The sequence below is a fragment of the Oncorhynchus mykiss genome, chromosome 10 (genome assembly GCF_057628025.1).
Source record: "Oncorhynchus mykiss isolate SJ-2025 chromosome 10, ASM5762802v1, whole genome shotgun sequence".
Lineage (NCBI taxonomy): Eukaryota > Metazoa > Chordata > Actinopteri > Salmoniformes > Salmonidae > Oncorhynchus > Oncorhynchus mykiss.
In genome coordinates, this window is record NC_143031.1 from 45,642,501 (window position 1) to 45,662,046 (window position 19,546).

At 46.6% G+C, this 19,546-nt stretch overlaps 1 protein-coding gene across 2 annotated transcripts in view; it reads right to left on the reverse strand.

Moving 5' to 3' along the window:
• Positions 1-19,546, reverse strand: part of LOC110534031 (serine/threonine-protein kinase PAK 3) — a 57,943-nt gene that overhangs the window by 5,124 nt on the left and 33,273 nt on the right. For both annotated transcript variants that reach the window (XM_021618666.3, XM_090186811.1), the window contains 6 exons: positions 18,608-18,670; positions 16,752-16,895; positions 13,496-13,670; positions 12,937-13,000; positions 395-443; positions 112-224 (listed from right to left, as the gene is read on the reverse strand). In XM_021618666.3, coding sequence (XP_021474341.1) covers positions 112-224; positions 395-443; positions 12,937-13,000; positions 13,496-13,670; positions 16,752-16,895; positions 18,608-18,670 — 608 coding nt within the window. The remainder of the gene's footprint in view (positions 1-111; positions 225-394; positions 444-12,936; positions 13,001-13,495; positions 13,671-16,751; positions 16,896-18,607; positions 18,671-19,546) is intronic.

Below are 19,546 nucleotides of genomic sequence, written 5' to 3' on the forward strand. Positions count from 1 at the left end.
GCCATTTCGCTGAGTCTACCTTCAAGTATAGTAGTGCACAAAATGGTCATATTTACAGTATCTGCTATACTTGCGGTTTTCCCCATCAGTAACCATGGCTATGAAGGTCACCTGTCCAGGTAGTTGACTATGTTGGGGTTTTTGTTTTCCCTCATCACCAGGATCTCATTGATGATGAGCTCCTTCTTGGGCTGCTGCTGGAGGTTCATCTGCTTGATGGCCACCTAACAGAGGCACAACCACAGACGAGACATTAGACGGTGCTTTCGGTGCTCTTCCGGCAGACTACACAGCTACTGTGATTAGCCAGAAGAGATGGCTAATCGGGGTGACAGACAGACACGTAAGATGTGGATGTTTTTCTGAAGGGACTGCGGTAGTGAAGTTAGTTTACCTCCTGGCCAGTAGCAATGTCAATGGCTGTGTATACAGTGCCAGATGCCCTGAGGAAACAAGAGCACAATGCATTAGTTCCACATAGAAACAAGTCCTCATGCAAGGAGATAGAACAGATCATGGTGCACACAAGCTATCCATCCAAAACATGTCCCTCCACGGTATCTATCTCCATAATATTAGAGTTATGCAACTCTCCAGCGCCTGGAGGACACTTCCTTATTGTTTTATTAACACAATAATCTTAAAGAAAACTATTACACAATGTCTTTGAATGCAAGCAGTTCAATTGCTGTTTTCCATAGATGATCAGGTGCCATTTTATTTGACCACCAGAGGGCAGCATTGATGATTGGCCATTGAAAAGGCAACACTAATGCTTCTGGGTCAGTAATAACTAATACAAGTCATAAACCTGTCAATAAAGTTACCTTTCCTCTGTGATTTCTATAAATGTCTTGCAGGGGTTATGTCCCTACAGTATATAATGTACACATTATACCACTTGCATGTGTGAATAATGTCAAGAGGTCATTCTGCTATGAGTGGTGGGTCTGAGTTGCATGTGAAGTGTGTGTGAAGCAAGGTTATTATAGTTTTTTATTTCTATAATTTCAGGGATTTTTATTTAGAATTCAGTTTAATTTCAGTATGTTTTCAGACCTGATTTGCAAGTTTATATTTGTTTATATTTGCTAACTACCTCTTTCAAAGACTGCAGTGTATAAAGTCAGAAAATCTGCTGTCTCAGCCACTGCCTGTCACCAAGGGAGTACCCCAAGGCTCGATCCTAGGCACCACGCTCTTCTCAATTTACATCAACAACATAGCTCAGGCAGTAGGAAGCGCTCTCATTCATTTATATGCAGATGATGCAGTCTTATACTCAGCTGGCCCCTCCCTGTATTTTGTGTTAAAAGCTTTCATTGTGTCCAACAAGCTTTCTATACCCTTAACCTTGTTCTGAACACCTCCAAAACAAAGGACTACTGGTTTGGTAAGAATAATGCCCCTCCTCCCACAGGTGTTATTACTACCTCATACTTGTATAGGCACCTCATACAAGTACTTGGGAGTATGGCTAGACGGCGCACTGTCCTTCTTTCAGCACATACCAAAGCTGCAGGCTGAAGATCTAGACTTGGTTTCCTCTATCGTAATCGCTCCTCTTTCACCCCAGCTGCCAAACTAACCCTGATTCAGATGACCATCCTACCCATGCTAGATTACGGAGACATAATTTATAGATCGGCAGGTAAGGGTGCTCTCAAGATGTTCTTTACCATTCGGCCATCAGATTTGCCACCAATGCTCGTTATAGGACACATCACTGCACTCTATGCTCCTCTGTAAACTGATCATCTCTGTATACCCGTCACAAGACCCACTGGTTGATGAGATATCTACTGCACCCCTCATCCTCCACATACAACACAAGTTCTGCCAGTCACATTCTGTTAAAGGTCCCCAAAGTACACACATCCCTGGGTCTCTCCTCTTTTCAGTTCGCTGCAGCTAGTGACTGGAACGAGCTGCAACAAACACTCAAACTGGAGAGTTTTACCTCAATCTCTTCATTCAAAGACTCAATCATGGACACTCTTACTGACAGTTGTGGCTGCTTTGTGTGATGTCTCTACCTTCTTGCCTTTTGTGCTGTTGTCTGTGTCTAATAATGTTTGTGCCATGTTTTGTGCTGCTACCATGTTGTGTTGCTACCATGTTGTTATGTTGTGTTGCTACCATGCTGTGTTGTCATGTGTTGCTGCCTTGCTATGTTGTTGTCTTAGGTCTCTCTTCATGTAGTGTTGTGTTGTCTCTCTTGTCGTGATGTGTGTTTTGTCCTATATTTATATTGTATAAATGTTTTATTTTTAAATCCCAGGCCCCTATCACCGCAGCAGGCCTTTTGCCTTTTTGGTAGGCCGCCTCGTTAAATAAAGGTTAAATACAAAAATGTATATTTTGTTTTTATATTGTTTAGTTTCAGAAAGGATGTGTGGGAGGCTAGGAGCTATTTGGGTTGTATAATTGTTTTGATGTCGCTTCTTGCAAACTGTGGGTCAGTAATACATACGGTGAGGGGTCAGGTCATAGGTTAGGTTAGCCCTTCTCATGACTCAGTCCTTCCACATCCCTTTTGATTAGCTGAGGTGATTTGGTCAAGTGTGAAAGACTCTACAAACAATTTATCCTTGATTGCGATACAGTTTTGGAAACCTTGAACACTAAAATACAAAATCAACTTTACAAATAAAAAATATGTACTTGCAGTTAGCTGTTTTACCACAGATTTCCACAGAGTTTTTTTTGTGTGACACAGCTTCGAGCAGATGTTTTGTTTTTGTTCCCTCCCGAGTTTCCATTAGGTCGGGAAGTGCAACACAAAACACCTCCGTGGGAATCTAAAATGCCTCACATGAAGTGTCTCTTTTGTATTTATTAAATCATTTTTGGGGGGATATGAAAAGTTTACTGAACAAAATATGTATGTAAACTGTTGGCCCCATGTTTCATGAGCTGAAATAAAATATCCCAGACATTTTCCGTATGCACACAAATATCATTTCTCTCAAAATGTGCAGTTTTGTCACACAACACAATGCCACATATGTCTCAAGTTTTGACGGGGTGTGCAATTGGAATGCTGACTGCATTAATGTCCACCCGAGCTGTTGACAGAGAATGTAATGTTCATTTCTCTACCATAAGCCTGCTCCAACGTCATTTGAGAGAATCTGGCAGTACGTCCAACCGGCCTCACAACTGCAGACCACGTGAATGCCGTTGTGTTGGCGAGTAGTTTGCTGATGTCAACGCTGTGACCAGTGCCCCATGGTGGCGGTGGGGTTATGGTATGGGCAGGCGTAAGCTACGAACCACAAACACAATTGCATTTTATCGATGGCAATTAATGCGCAGAGATACCGTGACGAGATCCTGAGGCCCATTGTCGTGCCATTCATACGCCGCCATTCAGCATGATCATGCATGGCCCCATGTCACAAGGATCTGTACACAATTCCTGGAAGCTGAAAAATGTCCCAGTTCTTCCATGGCCTGCAGACTCACCAGACATGTCACTCGTTGAGCACGGGATGTTCTGGGTAGACGTGTACGACAGCGTGTTCCAGTTCCCGCCAATATCCAGCAACTTCACACAGCCGTTGAAGAGGACTGGGAAAACATTCCACAAGCGACAGCCTGATCAACTGATCAATGCGAAGTAGATGTGTCACATTGCATGAGGAAAATGGTGGTCACACCAGATACTGACTGGTTTTCTGATCCACGCCCACACCTTTTGTTTTAAAGGTATCTGTGACCAATAGATGCATATCTGTATTCCCAGTCATGTTAAATCCATAGATTAGGACCTGCTGAATTTATTTCAATTGTCTGATGTCCTTAGATGAACTGTAACTCAATAAAAATGGTTGATATTATTGCATGTTGTTTTTGCTCAGTATAGAATTTCTGAAATTTCCAAAACCGTATTGCATTGATTATTACCAGTTCAAAGGATAACCCTATGGCTGTATGGCATTGGGTTCTTGAGAGCTCAGGTTAGGTTATATTTGCTTCTAGCCCAAACCGTTCAGATTCTGCAGACGTTTTCGTGAGAAGAGCGATTTTCGGGATGTTTCCTGGTCTGACAGACACTGCTGTAACTTTGCCACCTTCCACCGCAGATGCTGAAGGCCAACAATGGCTTAAACAGATGGACTTTGATGGGGATTTTTGTTCTATGCTAACTGGGTGTGTCAATCAACTCTAGGGGTAACTTTAGTAGGACATGTAAGAAGAATCAAGTTTGATACATAGTCATTTTTTCCCATTAGAGACAATGATAGCCAGCTGCCTCTAATTGGGAATCATACCAAACACCAACATAGAAAACAAAACTAGAACCCCACATAGAAAATATAAACTAGACTAACCCCCCAGTCACGCCCTGACCTACTCCACCATATAAAATAAGGACTCTCTATGGTCAGGACGTGACAGTACCCCCCCCCCCCCCCCAAAGGTACGGACTCTGGCCGCAAAACCTGAAACCAAAAGGGAGGGTTAGGGGGGGGGGGGTGTCTAGTGTCGGTGGCACGATCGTTGGAATCATACTCGAACCAACGTGCAGCGTGATCTGGGTTCCACATCTTTTATTAGAAATAAGGGAACCACACAACAAAACGGGAGGGTTGGGGGGGGGGGTGTCTAGTGTCGGTGGCAGCTCTGGTGCAGGACAAAGAACCCTCTCATCCCGCGGATCCGCTAGCATCGGAGGCAGCTCTGGTGCGGGGCGAAGAACCCGCTCATCCCGCAGATCAGCCAGCATCGGGGGCCGGCTCTGGTGCGGGATGAAGAACCCGCTCAGCTCGCGGATCCAGCCATGGACCCAGGCTGAACACTGTGCAGGAGGTTCCGGACTGTGGACTGTCGTTGGAGGTTCTGGACTGTGAAACGTCGCCGGAAGCTCTGGACTGGGACTCGTCGCTGGAAGCTCTGGACAGGGACTCATCGCCGGAAGCTCTGGACTGGGACTCATCGCCGGTAGCTCTGGACTGGGAATCGTCGCCGGAAGCTCTGGACTGGGAATCGTCGCCGGAAGCTCTGGACTGGGACTCATCGCCGGTAGCTCTGGACTGGGAATCGTCGCCGGAAGCTCTGGACTGGGAATCATCGCCGGAAGCTCTGGACTGGGACTCATCGCCGGAAGCTCTGGACTGGGAACTGTAACCGGAAGCTCTGGACTGGGAATCGTCGCCGGAAGCTCTGGACTGGGACTCATCGCCGGAAGCTCTGGACTGGGAATCGTCGCCGGAAGCTCTGGACTGGGAACTGTCATCGGAAGCTCTGGACTGGGACTCATCTCCGGAAGCTCTGGACTGGGACTCATCGCCGGAAGCTCTGGACTGGGAACTGTCACCGGAAGCTCTGGACTGGGAACTGTCGCCAGGAAGCTCTAGACTGGGAAGCGTCGCCGGAAGCTCTGAACTGGAGAGACGCACTGGAGGCCTGATGTGTGGCGTCGGCACAGGTGACACACACCTCAGGGCAAATGCTTGTAGCAGGCACAGGACGCACCTGACTGGGAAGACTCACTGGAGGCCTAGTGCGTGGAGCCGCCACCAATGCTGGCGGGTCCGCACCGGAGCCGCCACAGACGCTAGACGCCCACCCGGACCCTCCCCTATAGAGTCAGGTTTTGCGGCCAGAGTCGGGTTTATTTCTATGTTGGCCTGGAATGGTTCATATTTAGGTAGCCATTTCCCCACTGTGTTTTGTGGGATCTTGTTTTTGTGTAGCTGCCTGTGAGCACTGCATGAGCTTCACGTGTCGTGTATTCTTTATTGTTTTTTTGTTCGGTGCTCTTATAATAAAAAGATGTTGAACCGATATCACGCTGCGCTTTGGTCTGAGTATGCTTACAACGACGATCGGGACACTTGATGTGGCGTGCCCATTCCTCTACGATGTTCACCAACTCTGTAATGCATACAGTTCAATACTGGCATGTGAACCTACTCTGCCAAGTGTACAGTGCATTTAAAGTGCACTTTTTAACATGTACATTATTACTCATTGCAAAGTGTATGTTCTGTAACATATACAGTATATGTATTGTGCGTAAATGATGTGTTATTCTGATCCCTGTGCCACAGGGGTATTGAGGCGCCAGTGGAATCACAGATTTGATATTCCCTCTATAGTAGCCTGAGCAGCCTTTGAATTAGCCAGACAAAGATTACAGTAAGCTGATAAAAGCTCTGTGTGTTTGGCACCCCTGGCTCGGGTACAGTAATCTGCACCTCTATCCAAAAATGTCCCTCTCTCTGCCCTGACATTTTACACCTCTGAGTGCTGGAGGGCAGAACCACTGCCCATGTTTTTACGATGCTTCCATTTCTGAATCAGCTCCAAGGGAATATAACACAGTCACAAGGTGAAGGAATATAACATAGTCCCATGGTGAAGGAATATAACACAGTCCCATGGTGAAGGAATATAAAACACAGTCCCATGGTGAAGGAATATAAAACACAGTCCCATGGTGAAGGAATTTAAACACAGTCCCATGGTGAAGGAATATAACACAGTCCCATGGTGAAGGAATATAACACAGTCCCATGGTGAAGGAATATAACACAGTCCCATGGTGAAGGAATATAACACAGTGCCATGGTGAAGGAATATAACACAGTCCCATGGTGAAGGAATTTAAAACACAGTCCCATGGTGAAGGAATATAAAACACAGTCCCATGGTGAAGGAATATAACACAGTCCCATGGTGAAGGAATATAAAACACAGTCCCATGGTGAAGGAATATAAAACACAGTCCCATGGTGAAGGAATATAAAACACAGTCCCATGGTGAAGGAATATAAAACACAGTCCCATGGTGAAGGAATATAAAACACAGTCCCATGGTGAAGGAATATAAAACACAGTCCCATGGTGAAGGAATATAAAACACAGTCCCATGGTGAAGGAATATAAAACACAGTCCCATGGTGAAGGAATATAACACAGTCCCATGGTGAAGGAATATAAAACACAGTCCCATGGTGAAGGAATATAAAACACAGTCCCATGGTGAAGGAATTTAAACACAGTCCCATGGTGAAGGAATATAACACAGTCCCATGGTGAAGGAATATAACACAGTCCCATGGTGAAGGAATATAAAACACAGTCCCATGGTGAAGGAATATAACACAGTCCCATGGTGAAGGAATATAACACAGTCCCATGGTGAAGGAATTTAAACACAGTCCCATGGTGAAGGAATTTAAACACAGTCCCATGGTGAAGGAATATAACACAGTCCCATGGTGAAGGAATATAAAACACAGTCCCACGGTGAAGGAATATAACACAGTCCCATGGTGAAGGAATATAACACAGTCCCATGGTGAAGGAATATAAAACACAGTCCCACGGTGAAGGAATATAACACAGTCCCATGGTGAAGGAATATAACAGTCCCATGGTGAAGGAATATAACACAGTCCCATGGTGAAGGAATATAACACAGTCCCATGGTGAAGGAATATAAAACACAGTCCCACGGTGAAGGAATATAACACAGTCCCATGGTGAAGGAATATAAAACACAGTCCCATGGTGAAGGAATATAAAACATGGTCCCATGGTGAAGGAATATAACACAGTCCCATGGTGAAGGAATATAAAACATGGTCCCAAGGTGAAGGAATATAACACAGTCCCATGGTGAAGGAATATAAAACATGGTCCCATGGTGAAGGAATATAACACAGTCCCATGGTGAAGGAATATAACACAGTCCCATGGTGAAGGAATATAAAACACAGTCCCATGGTGAAGGAATATAAAACACAGTCCCATGGTGAAGGAATATAACACAGTCCCATGGTGAAGGAATATAAAACACAGTCCCATGGTGAAGGAATATAAAACACAGTCCCATGGTGAAGGAATATAACACAGTCCCATGGTGAAGGAATATCAAACACAGTCCCATGGTGAAGGAATATAAAACACAGTCCCATGGTGAAGGAATATAACACAGTCCCATGGTGAAGGAATATAAAACACAGTCCCATGGTGAAGGAATATAAAACACAGTCCCATGGTGAAGGAATATAACACAGTCCCATGGTGAAGGAATATAAAACACAGTCCCATGGTGAAGGAATATAAAACACAGTCCCATGGTGAAGGAATATAACACAGTCCCATGGTGAAGGAATATAAAACACAGTCCCATGGTGAAGGAATATAAAACACAGTCCCATGGTGAAGGAATATAAAACACAGTCCCATGGTGAAGGAATATAAAACACAGTCCCATGGTGAAGGAATATAAAACACAGTCCCATGGTGAAGGAATATAAAACACAGTCCCATGGTGAAGGAATATAAAACACAGTCCCATGGTGAAGGAATATAAAACACAGTCCCATGGTGAAGGAATATAACACAGTCCCATGGTGAAGGAATATAAAACACAGTCCCATGGTGAAGGAATATAACACAGTCCCATGGTGAAGGAATATAAAACACAGTCCCATGGTGAAGGAATATAAAACACAGTCCAATGGTGAAGGAATATAAAACATGGTCCCATGGTGAAGGAATATAACACAGTCCCATGGTGAAGGAATATAACACAGTCCCATGGTGAAGGAATATAAAACACAGTCCCATGGTGAAGGAATATAAAACACAGTCCAATGGTGAAGGAATATAACACAGTTCCATGGTGAAGGAATATAACACAGTCCCATGGTGAAGGAATATAAAACACAGTCCCATGGTGAAGGAATATAAAACACAGTCCCATGGTGAAGGAATATAAAACACAGTCCCATGGTGAAGGAATATAAAACACAGTCCAATGGTGAAGGAATATAAAACATGGTCCCATGGTGAAGGAATATAACACAGTCCCATGGTGAAGGAATATAACACAGTCCCATGGTGAAGGAATATAAAACATGGTCCCATGGTGAAGGAATATAACACAGTCCCATGGTGAAGGAATATAAAACACAGTCCCACGGTGAAGGAATATAACACAGTCCCATGGTGAAGGAATATAACACAGTCCCATGGTGAAGGAATATAACACAGTCCCATGGTGAAGGAATATAACACAGTCCCATGGTGGAATATAACCAGGAACAGACTGAGTCTCCTGCCAGGGGTCTGGTTTAATGTTTGGTTATACACCATGAACTTCAACCTAGTTTCCTCTGCATTGACTTTACCAGTGCACCATGGCAGTCTAACCAATAGAGATCCTATTAAATTACTAGAGGGGCTATGTTATAAACACTCAAAGTTCCATAATGGGGTGAAAATGGCAGCCATATTGATCAGGGAGAAATCCAAACCAGTCTAATTGGTAGAGTCATAATCCAGACTTCACTTATGTAGAAAAATAGTCATGTGGCATGTGGAATACGTGTAATATAATTATTGTCAACCTAAAATATTGTCATATATTATAAATACAGTTTATAGAGGTGTTGTACAAATGTTTTGTATAAATAGCCTCTAAAATATATTTAAACAGACCATAAATGTCTCAGATTGAGTTTTCTTGGAAAGCTGTCAGTGCTATTATCTGATACAATAGCAGTACTTGTTGCATTTACAACTTGTCTAAGTCCTATCATCAACTGATTCCAGCCAGTGTTTGGCTGTGGATTGGCATTATTTGAATGAAATGTTGGCATATTGAGAGTTCATTTGAAAAATTATCAGTGTTGTCAATTTAACGACTTTTCCCGCTATATTTAGAGAGTTTTCAGACCCCTCCAAAAAGAGGCTAGCGACAAATTCAGCTACATTTTAGGCTGCCTTCGGGGAGTTTCTTCGGTTTTGATAGCATTTAGCGACTTTTCCCACTCAATTCTGCCACGTGGGAGAAGCTGTCTGTTTCCACTGAAGTCTCAGCAATGAGGCAGACACAGGCAGAGAATGCCAGCATCCCCTGACCTCTGCGAACAGTTTTTAAGATTCATCCCAGAATGACAGTAGCCGACGCCATAACACCATTTCCTGTCAGGAGGCACTTGAGGCAACTACTCTGAGACTGTCTACGGCTTCCTTTTGCTCCTTTGAGCAAATATCCTTTGAGTCCCTCCTTGATACTGTAGCACACATGTAGACCTCCTCCTGCCCATTGGACATGATCCCTACTAGACTACTAAAAAAGGTTATGCCTACTGTTGGCCCCAACATTCTGTCTATTGTAAATAGCTCCCTGACCTCTGGCTCCATTCCAGCCTATTTAAAAACTGCCCTGGTCCAACCTCTCCTTAAAAAGCCCAATCTAGAACCCTCCTCACAGCGTAATTATATACCCATCTCTAAACTGATTTGTTTTAATCCAAGATGTTAGATGTTGCTTTCAAGCAATTGGTGGCTTATTTGAGCGTGAACAACTTACTTGAAAAATTCCAGACAGGAATTCCAGTTCACTTCACAGCACGGAAACTGCTTTAGTGACAGTCCGCAATGACTTTCTGTGGGCTGTCGATGCCGGTGAATGCTCCATTCTAGTTCTTTTGGATAACATATTTGTTGGCTGGAGAGGTGGTTGGGAATCTCCAGCATTGACCTTGACAGGTTAAAGTCATATCTATGAGGCAGACATTTCTCAGCGAGCATGGGTGGTTCAGTCTCATCCCCAGAAGCTAATCACTATGGTGTCCCCCAGCGTTAAATTCTGGGCCCCATCGTTTTCCCCCTGTACAGGCTTCCCCCTTGGTGACATATTCTGCAATCATAACATTCCGTTTCACTGCTATGCGGATGGCACATAGATTTATTTACTAATCAAACCCAGCGGCCAAGCTAGCATAGCTACCCTCCACAAGGGTCTTGCTGTCATCAAATGTTGGATGTCTGACAATTTTCTCCAGCTCAATGATAAGAAATCAGAGGTTGTTTTATTTGTCCCCCCACCTTGCTAGAACCCAGATTGTAAATAACCTTGGTTATTTGTCTACCAATGTAAAGCGTATGGCCAAAGACCTCGGTGTCGTCTTTGACCCTTTACCTAAACCTCAAACTGGATGTTAAAAAGGTCATCCAGTCCTGCTTTTATCCTCTAAGAAATATAACTAGAGTCAAGTATTTTCATTCAGTCACTGATCCGGAGAAAGTTATAGCTACATGCTTTTTCCCCCCTCACGACTAGAGTACTGTAACTCTTTGTATACATGTCTCAGTCAGAACTCACTCCATCGTCTACCGTTAGTTCAAAATGCTGTAGTTCTGCACCAGAAAATGTAACCGTCTCACACTTATTTTAGCTTCTGCCCCCCGGCTACCAGTCACTTTTAAAATAGATGAAATGTTATTAATCACGTTTAAGGCTAGACTCGGTTTAGCCTCATCCTATATCTCTGATCTTTAATCTTCCTACAAGCCAGGACACAGCCTGAGATCCTCTGGCAGGGCACTGTTGACCACTCCAAAGTTTAGATTGAAAAGGAAAGGAGACCAGGCATCTGCCATTAGGGCCCCTAGACTTTGGAATGGTATGCCAGAGGAGATCAGGCTTGCAGATTCAGTGCCTCTTTTAAATCCCTGCTGAAGTCTTCATAAGGTTTAAACTTTTATAAAGGTGCTTTTAATGTATGATTCTTCTTTCGGTCTCCTTCCTCCTGTCTTTGTTAGTACTTTTATATTATTATTTTATGACGTGAAGCACTTTGTTACCTGCATTGAAAAGTGCTATACAAATAAAGTTCATGTTATTAAGTTATTATTAGACAGAATGAAGTGGAAGACTGATTTCACAAGTGACAAGTCAGAGCTTGGGTCAAGTCACACATCTCTCTCTCTCTCTCCCCACTTCTCTCCCTCACTCTGTTCTCCTTGCCCTCTTCTCCCTCCCTCCACCCCTCCCTCCATCCATCCCTGAGACTGTCACGCTACACCAGTGTATTGCGTTGTGAGAGTGTATGAATAATGAAAGAGTGTTCATGTTTGGTCCAGTCAGCTCTCGTGGAGGCAGGCCCAGTCCAGGCCCTGCCCAGGCCCAGCCCAGGACCAGTCCCAGGCCCAGGCCCTGGCCCAGACACTGATACCATGCAGCAGGCCAGGTAACGAACACTCTGTTATGTAGCTGTGCAATCAATCCATACTAATTATTGACTCCTCAGGAATAGTCTCATGTGATCAATCTCCAGGTTTGTTAACAGCTCACATCATTAGACAACATTTTTCCGGTCGATTCAATCAGAGGAATCTGTGTGTAACCACAGAGTAGTGTTCTTATCTTTTTGCACAGCTGTTTTAATTTATAGACGGTGTGTATAGATTGTCTGTCATTACCACCCACATTGATCAGGGGAACCCTTAGGGGTGTGTTAGATGAGGTTACACAGACAAACAGAGTGCCTCTGCAGTGCTGGAGGGAGCTGGAAGCTGCTGTTGTTGTGTTCAGGACTGAGGTGGAGGGAGTGGTGATATCAGGGCTAAGCTCACCCGAAACTCCAGCTCTCTCAGAGAGAGAAGGAGAGAGAGAGAGAGAGAGACAGAGAGAGAAAGAGAGAGAGAGAGAGAGAGAGAGAGAGAGAGAGAGAGAGAGAGAGAGAGAGAGAGAGAGAGAGAGAGAGAGAGAGAGAGAGAGAAGGAGAGAGAGAAGGAGAGAGAGAGAGAGACAGAGAGAGAGAGAGATGGAGAGAGAGAAGGAGAGAGAGAGAGAGAGAGAGAGAGAGAGAGAGAGAGAGAGAGAGAGAGAGAGAGAGAGAGGGAGAGAGAGAGAGGGAGAGAGCGCAGGCTGAGCTCATCTGGCCCGCAGCCAAGCCTAGATACAATTCTGATTTCCTCTCTACTTCTCTCTATTCTCTCTCAGACCCTTCGTTCTTTCTCTCCTCTCTGTCTTTGGTAGCCGGGATGACTACCAAAGACGCTGGGCTGACTACCAAAGACGCTGGGCTGACTACCAAAGACGCTGGGCTGACTACCAAAGACTACTTTGGTCCAATAAGAGGAAGTAAGTAGCTGGTGGATTTGGATTGAAGGTGGACTTACCCTTGTCCTATTTTCTCAAAGCGTGTGTACTTCTTTTTGGGGTCCCCCACACTCACAATGCTCCCTGGGAGGACAGAGAGAGGTGATTAGTGGAGAGTGTAGAGGGTGTGAGAGCATGACAATAGGGGGTCTAGGTCAGGCTGAGACACACACACACACACACACACACACACACACACACACACACACACATACAGCACGACCATGGGGAGGGCAACCCTGCATTACACACACACTCCTCTGCCCACGCCACTCAGGGATGTGGCCCGCTGTGGGGCATCGTACTGCAGCCAAATACACTGCTGCATGCTGAACGGTTGGCCTGCTCAGTAGAGCACTGCTGATGTTTTTGGACAGGGACACAGGCAGACACTGCAGCACTCAGACTACGGAGGGGCGCTTGGCCATCCTAAGGCTGTAATCTCTGGCTTACTGAGCAGCCCACACTAATCACTGCAATAGGATGGGTTTGGAGACCTAGACACACAACACAGTATAGTTACAGCACACTCTCTATGGGACTCTCCATGCTCCATAGGTCCACAGAGAGACAACATACTCAGTCGCTCCAGAATCTCCTCGTCTGTCATCTTGGACTTCTTCTTCTGCCGGTCTGTGTTGCGGTACAGAGTGCTGGATGTGTTCTCTGGTAAGACCTGGGACTCCGGCGGGGTTGTGACCTCCTTCACAGGGGCGGGAGGCGCCAAGGGCTCGATGACAGAGCGGGTGTATATCTGTACGCAGAGGAGGAGGACACAGTCACAGTCAGAGAGGAGCAGGACACAGTCACGGTCAGAGAGGAGCAGGACACAGTCATGGTCAGAGAGGAGCAGGACACAGTCACGATCAGAGAGGAGTAGGACACAGTCACGGTCAGAGAGGATCAGGACACAGTCACGGTCAGAGAGGATCAGGACACAGTCACGGTCAGAGAGGTGCAGGACACAGTCACGGCCAGAGAGGAGTAGGACACAGTCACGGTCAGAGAGGAGTAGGACACAGTCACGGTCAGAGAGGATCAGGACACAGTCACGGTCAGAGAGGATCAGGACACAGTCACGGTCAGAGAGGATCAGGACACAGTCACGGTCAGAGAGGAGTAGGACACAGTCACGGTCAGAGAGGAGTAGGACACAGTCACGGTCAGAGAGGAGCAGGACACAGTCACGGTCAGAGAGGAGGAGGACACAGCCACAGTCAGAGAGGAGCAGGACACAGTCACGATCAGAGAGGAGTAGGACACAGTCACGATCAGAGAGGAGTAGGACACAGTCACGATCAGAGAGGAGTAGGACACAGTCACGATCAGAGAGGAGCAGGACACAGTCACGGTCAGAGAGGAGTAGGACACAGTCACGATCAGAGAGGAGTAGGACACAGTCACGATCAGAGAGGAGTAGGACACAGTCACGGTCAGAGAGGAGTAGGACACAGTCACGATCAGAGAGGAGTAGGACACAGTCACGGTCAGAGAGGAGTAGGACACAGTCACGGTCAGAGAGGATCAGGACACAGTCACGGTCAGAGAGGATCAGGACACAGTCACGGTCAGAGAGGATCAGGACACAGTCACGGTCAGAGAGGATCAGGACACAGTCACGGTCAGAGAGGAGTAGGACACAGTCACGGTCAGAGAGGAGTAGGACACAGTCACGGTCAGAGAGGAGCAGGACACAGTCACGGTCAGAGAGGAGGAGGACACAGCCACAGTCAGAGAGGAGCAGGACACAGTCACGATCAGAGAGGAGTAGGACACAGTCACGATCAGAGAGGAGTAGGACACAGTCACGATCAGAGAGGAGTAGGACACAGTCACGATCAGAGAGGAGCAGGACACAATCACGGTCAGAGAGGAGCAGGACACAGTCACGATCAGAGAGGAGTAGGACACAGTCACGATCAGAGAGGATCAGGACACAGTCACGATCAGAGAGGTGCAGGACACAGTCACGGTCAGAGAGGAGTAGGACACAGTCACGATCAGAGAGGTGCAGGACACAGTCACGGTCAGAGAGGAGTAGGACACAGTCACGATCAGAGAGGATCAGGACACAGTCACGGTCAGAGAGGAGTAGGACACAGTCACGGTCAGAGAGGATCAGGACACAGTCACGGTCAGAGAGGAGTAGGACACAGTCACGGTCAGAGAGGAGTAGGACACAGTCATGGTCAGAGAGGATCAGGACACAGTCACGGTCAGAGAGGAGTAGGACACAGTCACGGTCAGAGAGGAGCAGGACACAGTCACGGTCAGAGAGGAGTAGGACACAGTCACGGTCAGAGAGGATCAGGACACAGTCACGATCAGAGAGGAGTAGGACACAGTCACGGTCAGAGAGGAGTAGGACACAGTCACGGTCAGAGAGGAGTAGGACACAGTCACGGTCAGAGAGGAGTAGGACACAGTCACGGTAAGAGAGGAGCAGGACACAGTCACGGTCAGAGAGGAGGAGGACACAGCCACAGTCAGAGAGGAGCAGGACACAGTCACGATCAGAGAGGAGTAGGACACAGTCACGATCAGAGAGGAGTAGGACACAGTCACGATCAGAGAGGAGTAGGACACAGTCACGATCAGAGAGGAGTAGGACACAGTCACGATCAGAGAGGAGCAGGACACAGTCACGGTCAGAGAGGAGTAGGACACAGTCACGATCAGAGAGGAGTAGGACACAGTCACGATCAGAGAGGATCAGGACACAGTCACGATCAGAGAGGTGCAGGACACAGTCACGGTCAGAGAGGAGTAGGACACAGTCACGATCAGAGAGGTGCAGGACACAGTCACGGTCAGAGGGGAGTAGGACACAGTCACGATCAGAGAGGAGTGGGACACAGTCACGGTCAGAGAGGAGTAGGACACAGTCACGATCAGAGAGGAGTAGGACACAGTCACGATCAGAGAGGATCAGGACACAGTCACGATCAGAGAGGTGCAGGACACAGTCACGGTCAGAGAGGATCAGGACACAGTCACGATCAGAGAGGTGTAGGACACAGTCACGATCAGAGAGGAGCAGGACACAGTCACGGTCAGAGAGGAGTAGGACACAGTCACGGTCAGAGAGGAGTAGGACACAGTCACGATCAGAGAGGAGTAGGACACAGTCACGATCAGAGAGGATCAGGACACAGTCACGATCAGAGAGGTGCAGGACACAGTCACGGTCAGAGAGGATCAGGACACAGTCACGATCAGAGAGGAGTAGGACACAGTCACGATCAGAGAGGAGTAGGACACAGTCACGATCAGAGAGGATCAGGACACAGTCACGGTCAGAGAGGATCAGGACACAGTCACGATCAGAGAGGAGTAGGACACAGTCACGATCAGAGAGGAGTAGGACACAGTCACGATCAGAGAGGAGTAGGACACAATCACGATCAGAGAGGAGCAGGACACAGTCACGGTCAGAGAGGAGTAGGACACAGTCACGGTCAGAGAGGAGTAGGACACTGTCACAATCAGAGAGGTGCAGGACACAGTCACGGTCAGAGAGGAGTAGGACACAGTCACGGTCAGAGAGGAGTAGGACACAGTCACGATCAGAGAGGAGTAGGACACAGTCACGATCAGAGAGGATCAGGACACAGTCACGATCAGAGAGGTGCAGGACACAGTCACGGTCAGAGAGGAGTAGGACACAGTCATGATCAGAGAGGAGTAGGACACAGACACAGTCAGAGAGGAGCAGGGAAACATGAACACTCTACAGCTCTGTAGTGAGTTGAGTTGTTGAGATAGTAAGACTGTAAGTCTGTCTAGATCTGTAACAAGGTTTTAAGTCATCGTTCATAACCTCAGTGTGACTCACAGATTTAGTGTGCTCAGGTCGAGGTGCGATGACGGGCGGAAGCTCATTGTCATCATCGTCATCCTCCTCCTCTTCTTCCTCCTCCTCCTCCTCCTCCTCTGACACAGGGGGCGCTATCGGGGGCTCTGTGGATGTCTTTGCACCCTGGGGGGTAAAACAAGACGTCAGTGAGGAGGTCTGTAGTACGTTGGACTGTGACAATCTGACACCGCTGGGACAGACCGCATCACCTGCATTACTGTCAATGGTTAGTCCAGGGACTCCTAATGGTCCATGTAATGAAGCATGTCCAAGCTCACAATAAACACCTTCTATTACAACAGGGTGCTCGGCTGTGAACTAGGATGGGGTAAAACAGAAAGATTGTAATGGATTTGACACGTGTAATTAGGAATGTAGTTATTCGACATGATCAGCTTGCTTAAACCTGGAGAGGATAGCTACTATAATGGCTTATGGGCTGAGGTATGTACCAGAAAGAGAAAAGACAAGAGAACGGGGTATGGCATGGATGGTATTTGGGTGGGGGGGGGGGGGGGGGTGAGAGTGAATAATTTTACAGCAAAAGCAGAGTTAAAATGAGAGTTAAAAACAGAGTTAAAATGAGAGTTAAGAACAGTTCAAATTAGAAAACATGCTACAACAAGGCTAACGGGGATTTTTTTTATTTTATTCTACTAGGCAAGTCAGTTAAGAACAAACAAAAATATTTACAATGACGGCCTAGGAACAGTGGGTTAACTGCCTGTTCAGGGGCAGAACGACAGATTTGTACCTTGTCAGCTCGGGGATTTGAAGTTGCAACCTTCACGGTTACTAGTCCAACGCTCTAACCACTAGGCTACCCTGTCGCCCTGATAAACTCTGTCGTGATGTATTTCCGCGTCAGCTCATAGAACTGCATAATACAGCATACAGTTGGACCTGGAGAACCAAACATGCAAAACAACCCCTGACCCAACACTCCAACTCCAACCAGAGCCACTAAAAACATAATCCAGTCTTACAGTACGGTAGGCCACAATGCCAACTATGATGGTCCCTATCCCTATTTGCTCCTCTGTAAATGATTTCTCATGTCTCTCCCCTCTGTACAGTACGCCATCATAAACACCATCATCTGGGTGAACCTGTTCTGTAAGGTGGGATAGATTTCATCCATCTCTAGCCTGAGTATGCAATGTAAGATGGCAAAGAACAGCCAAAGACTAGCTGCAGGCTATGCAATGGTGGCAAGCCAGCGGTCCTTCGTTTGGCAGTGGAAGGTGGTCTGATTTAAGCCCTGCCATGGGGGGGGGATAAGAAGGGTCAGTGTTCTGAGAAGAGCCCGAGAGACAGAACAGATAGAGCTGAAGGCGGCCAGAGGAGATGAGAGGCTAGCTGGCTAATGGTAAGTAGCGCTAGGCTAGCAGGTTTCTACTGGGCCATGCGGCCAGATCCAAACAGCCGATGGACTATTAAAGCAAGGCACATATTGGCTGCGTGGTGCACATGGGATCAGACGTGCAGGAATGTGAGAATCGTCACAGCCCTCTCAGGCATGCGCCTCACAGCCCCTGCAGTTAAAGGATGGGCCATTTGGAATTGGTTAAAGGAATTGTGGTGAAATAGAGATGCATCCATTACATTACGAAATGTAGCCAGATTCACGTTAAATATAGAGAACGACGATGTCTCTAAAATCTCAAACATTTGCGGATGGCAAGTCATGTTCATTGGTAAGTCCTGTTCATTTTCATCCAATGGAGCCTGGATAATTGGGCAAATCTAGCGTCAACAACATTAAGAGTTCAAAATGGTTCAATTTAGAGTATAGCTAATGTAGAGGTTTGTAGAAAGTAATATGGAGGAGTTACCTTGTCAAATAATGCGCTGCAGGTTCTATGGCTGACAGGAGGCCCAGACGACAGCAGTCGGTTCTGAATGTGAAGGTTGAAAATGGGAGGATTTACTGAACACAGACCCACACAACATTACAGAGCAATGGACTGGACTACAGCGGGACGGGTTGAGGGCAGAGGGCAGGGGACCGCTACGGAGTGATGGGGAATAAATGACATCATCAACATCTAACACAGATGAATGGATCCTCACATACTGAGGAGAGATTTTCATGGGTGAAGAGACACAAATCATGTTTTGGGGAGTGGAGATGCCAAGGTGATCACCACAGTGATATTAGTGGCAGAAGCTTTCACTTCGGGACTGTAACTTAACACCACCGTGTTATTACACATATCAGAGGGCTGAGCGACGGAGAGGCGTGGTACCCACTGCCAGGCTCAGGAACCCGGCTCCTTACGGACCTGCTCTATCAACACTTCGTCAGGACCCTCAGAGGGCTGGGAGTCAACAGGCCCGGCACCATCGCCTGGGAACAACAGCCTTCTCCAGACATAACAAAACCATAATAGAGAGAAGGGTCTCCGTGCTCAGACTCCTCACACCCAATCCAGAGGTAAAGTGCCAACAGACAGAAAGACTAAATGCACATGACCATCTGAGTCTTCTTTCTCAGTCCACCAATGAAACTGTCCAAAGAATATTTAGTCAATAGCAACTTTTCCCCCCCAAATCAAATCAAATCTAATTGTATTGGTCACATACACACACGGGTTCGCAGATGTTAATGCGAGTGTAGCGAAATGCTTGTGCTTCTAGTTCCGACTAGAACTTACCAGTCTAGCTATCATACAGTGAGGAGATTGGTTCCATCACTTGTGTAGACAGTTACCCGCACACAACTACCCGATCAAGGGCCTATAGGGACAATGGTTTTCAAAATATATGAAATA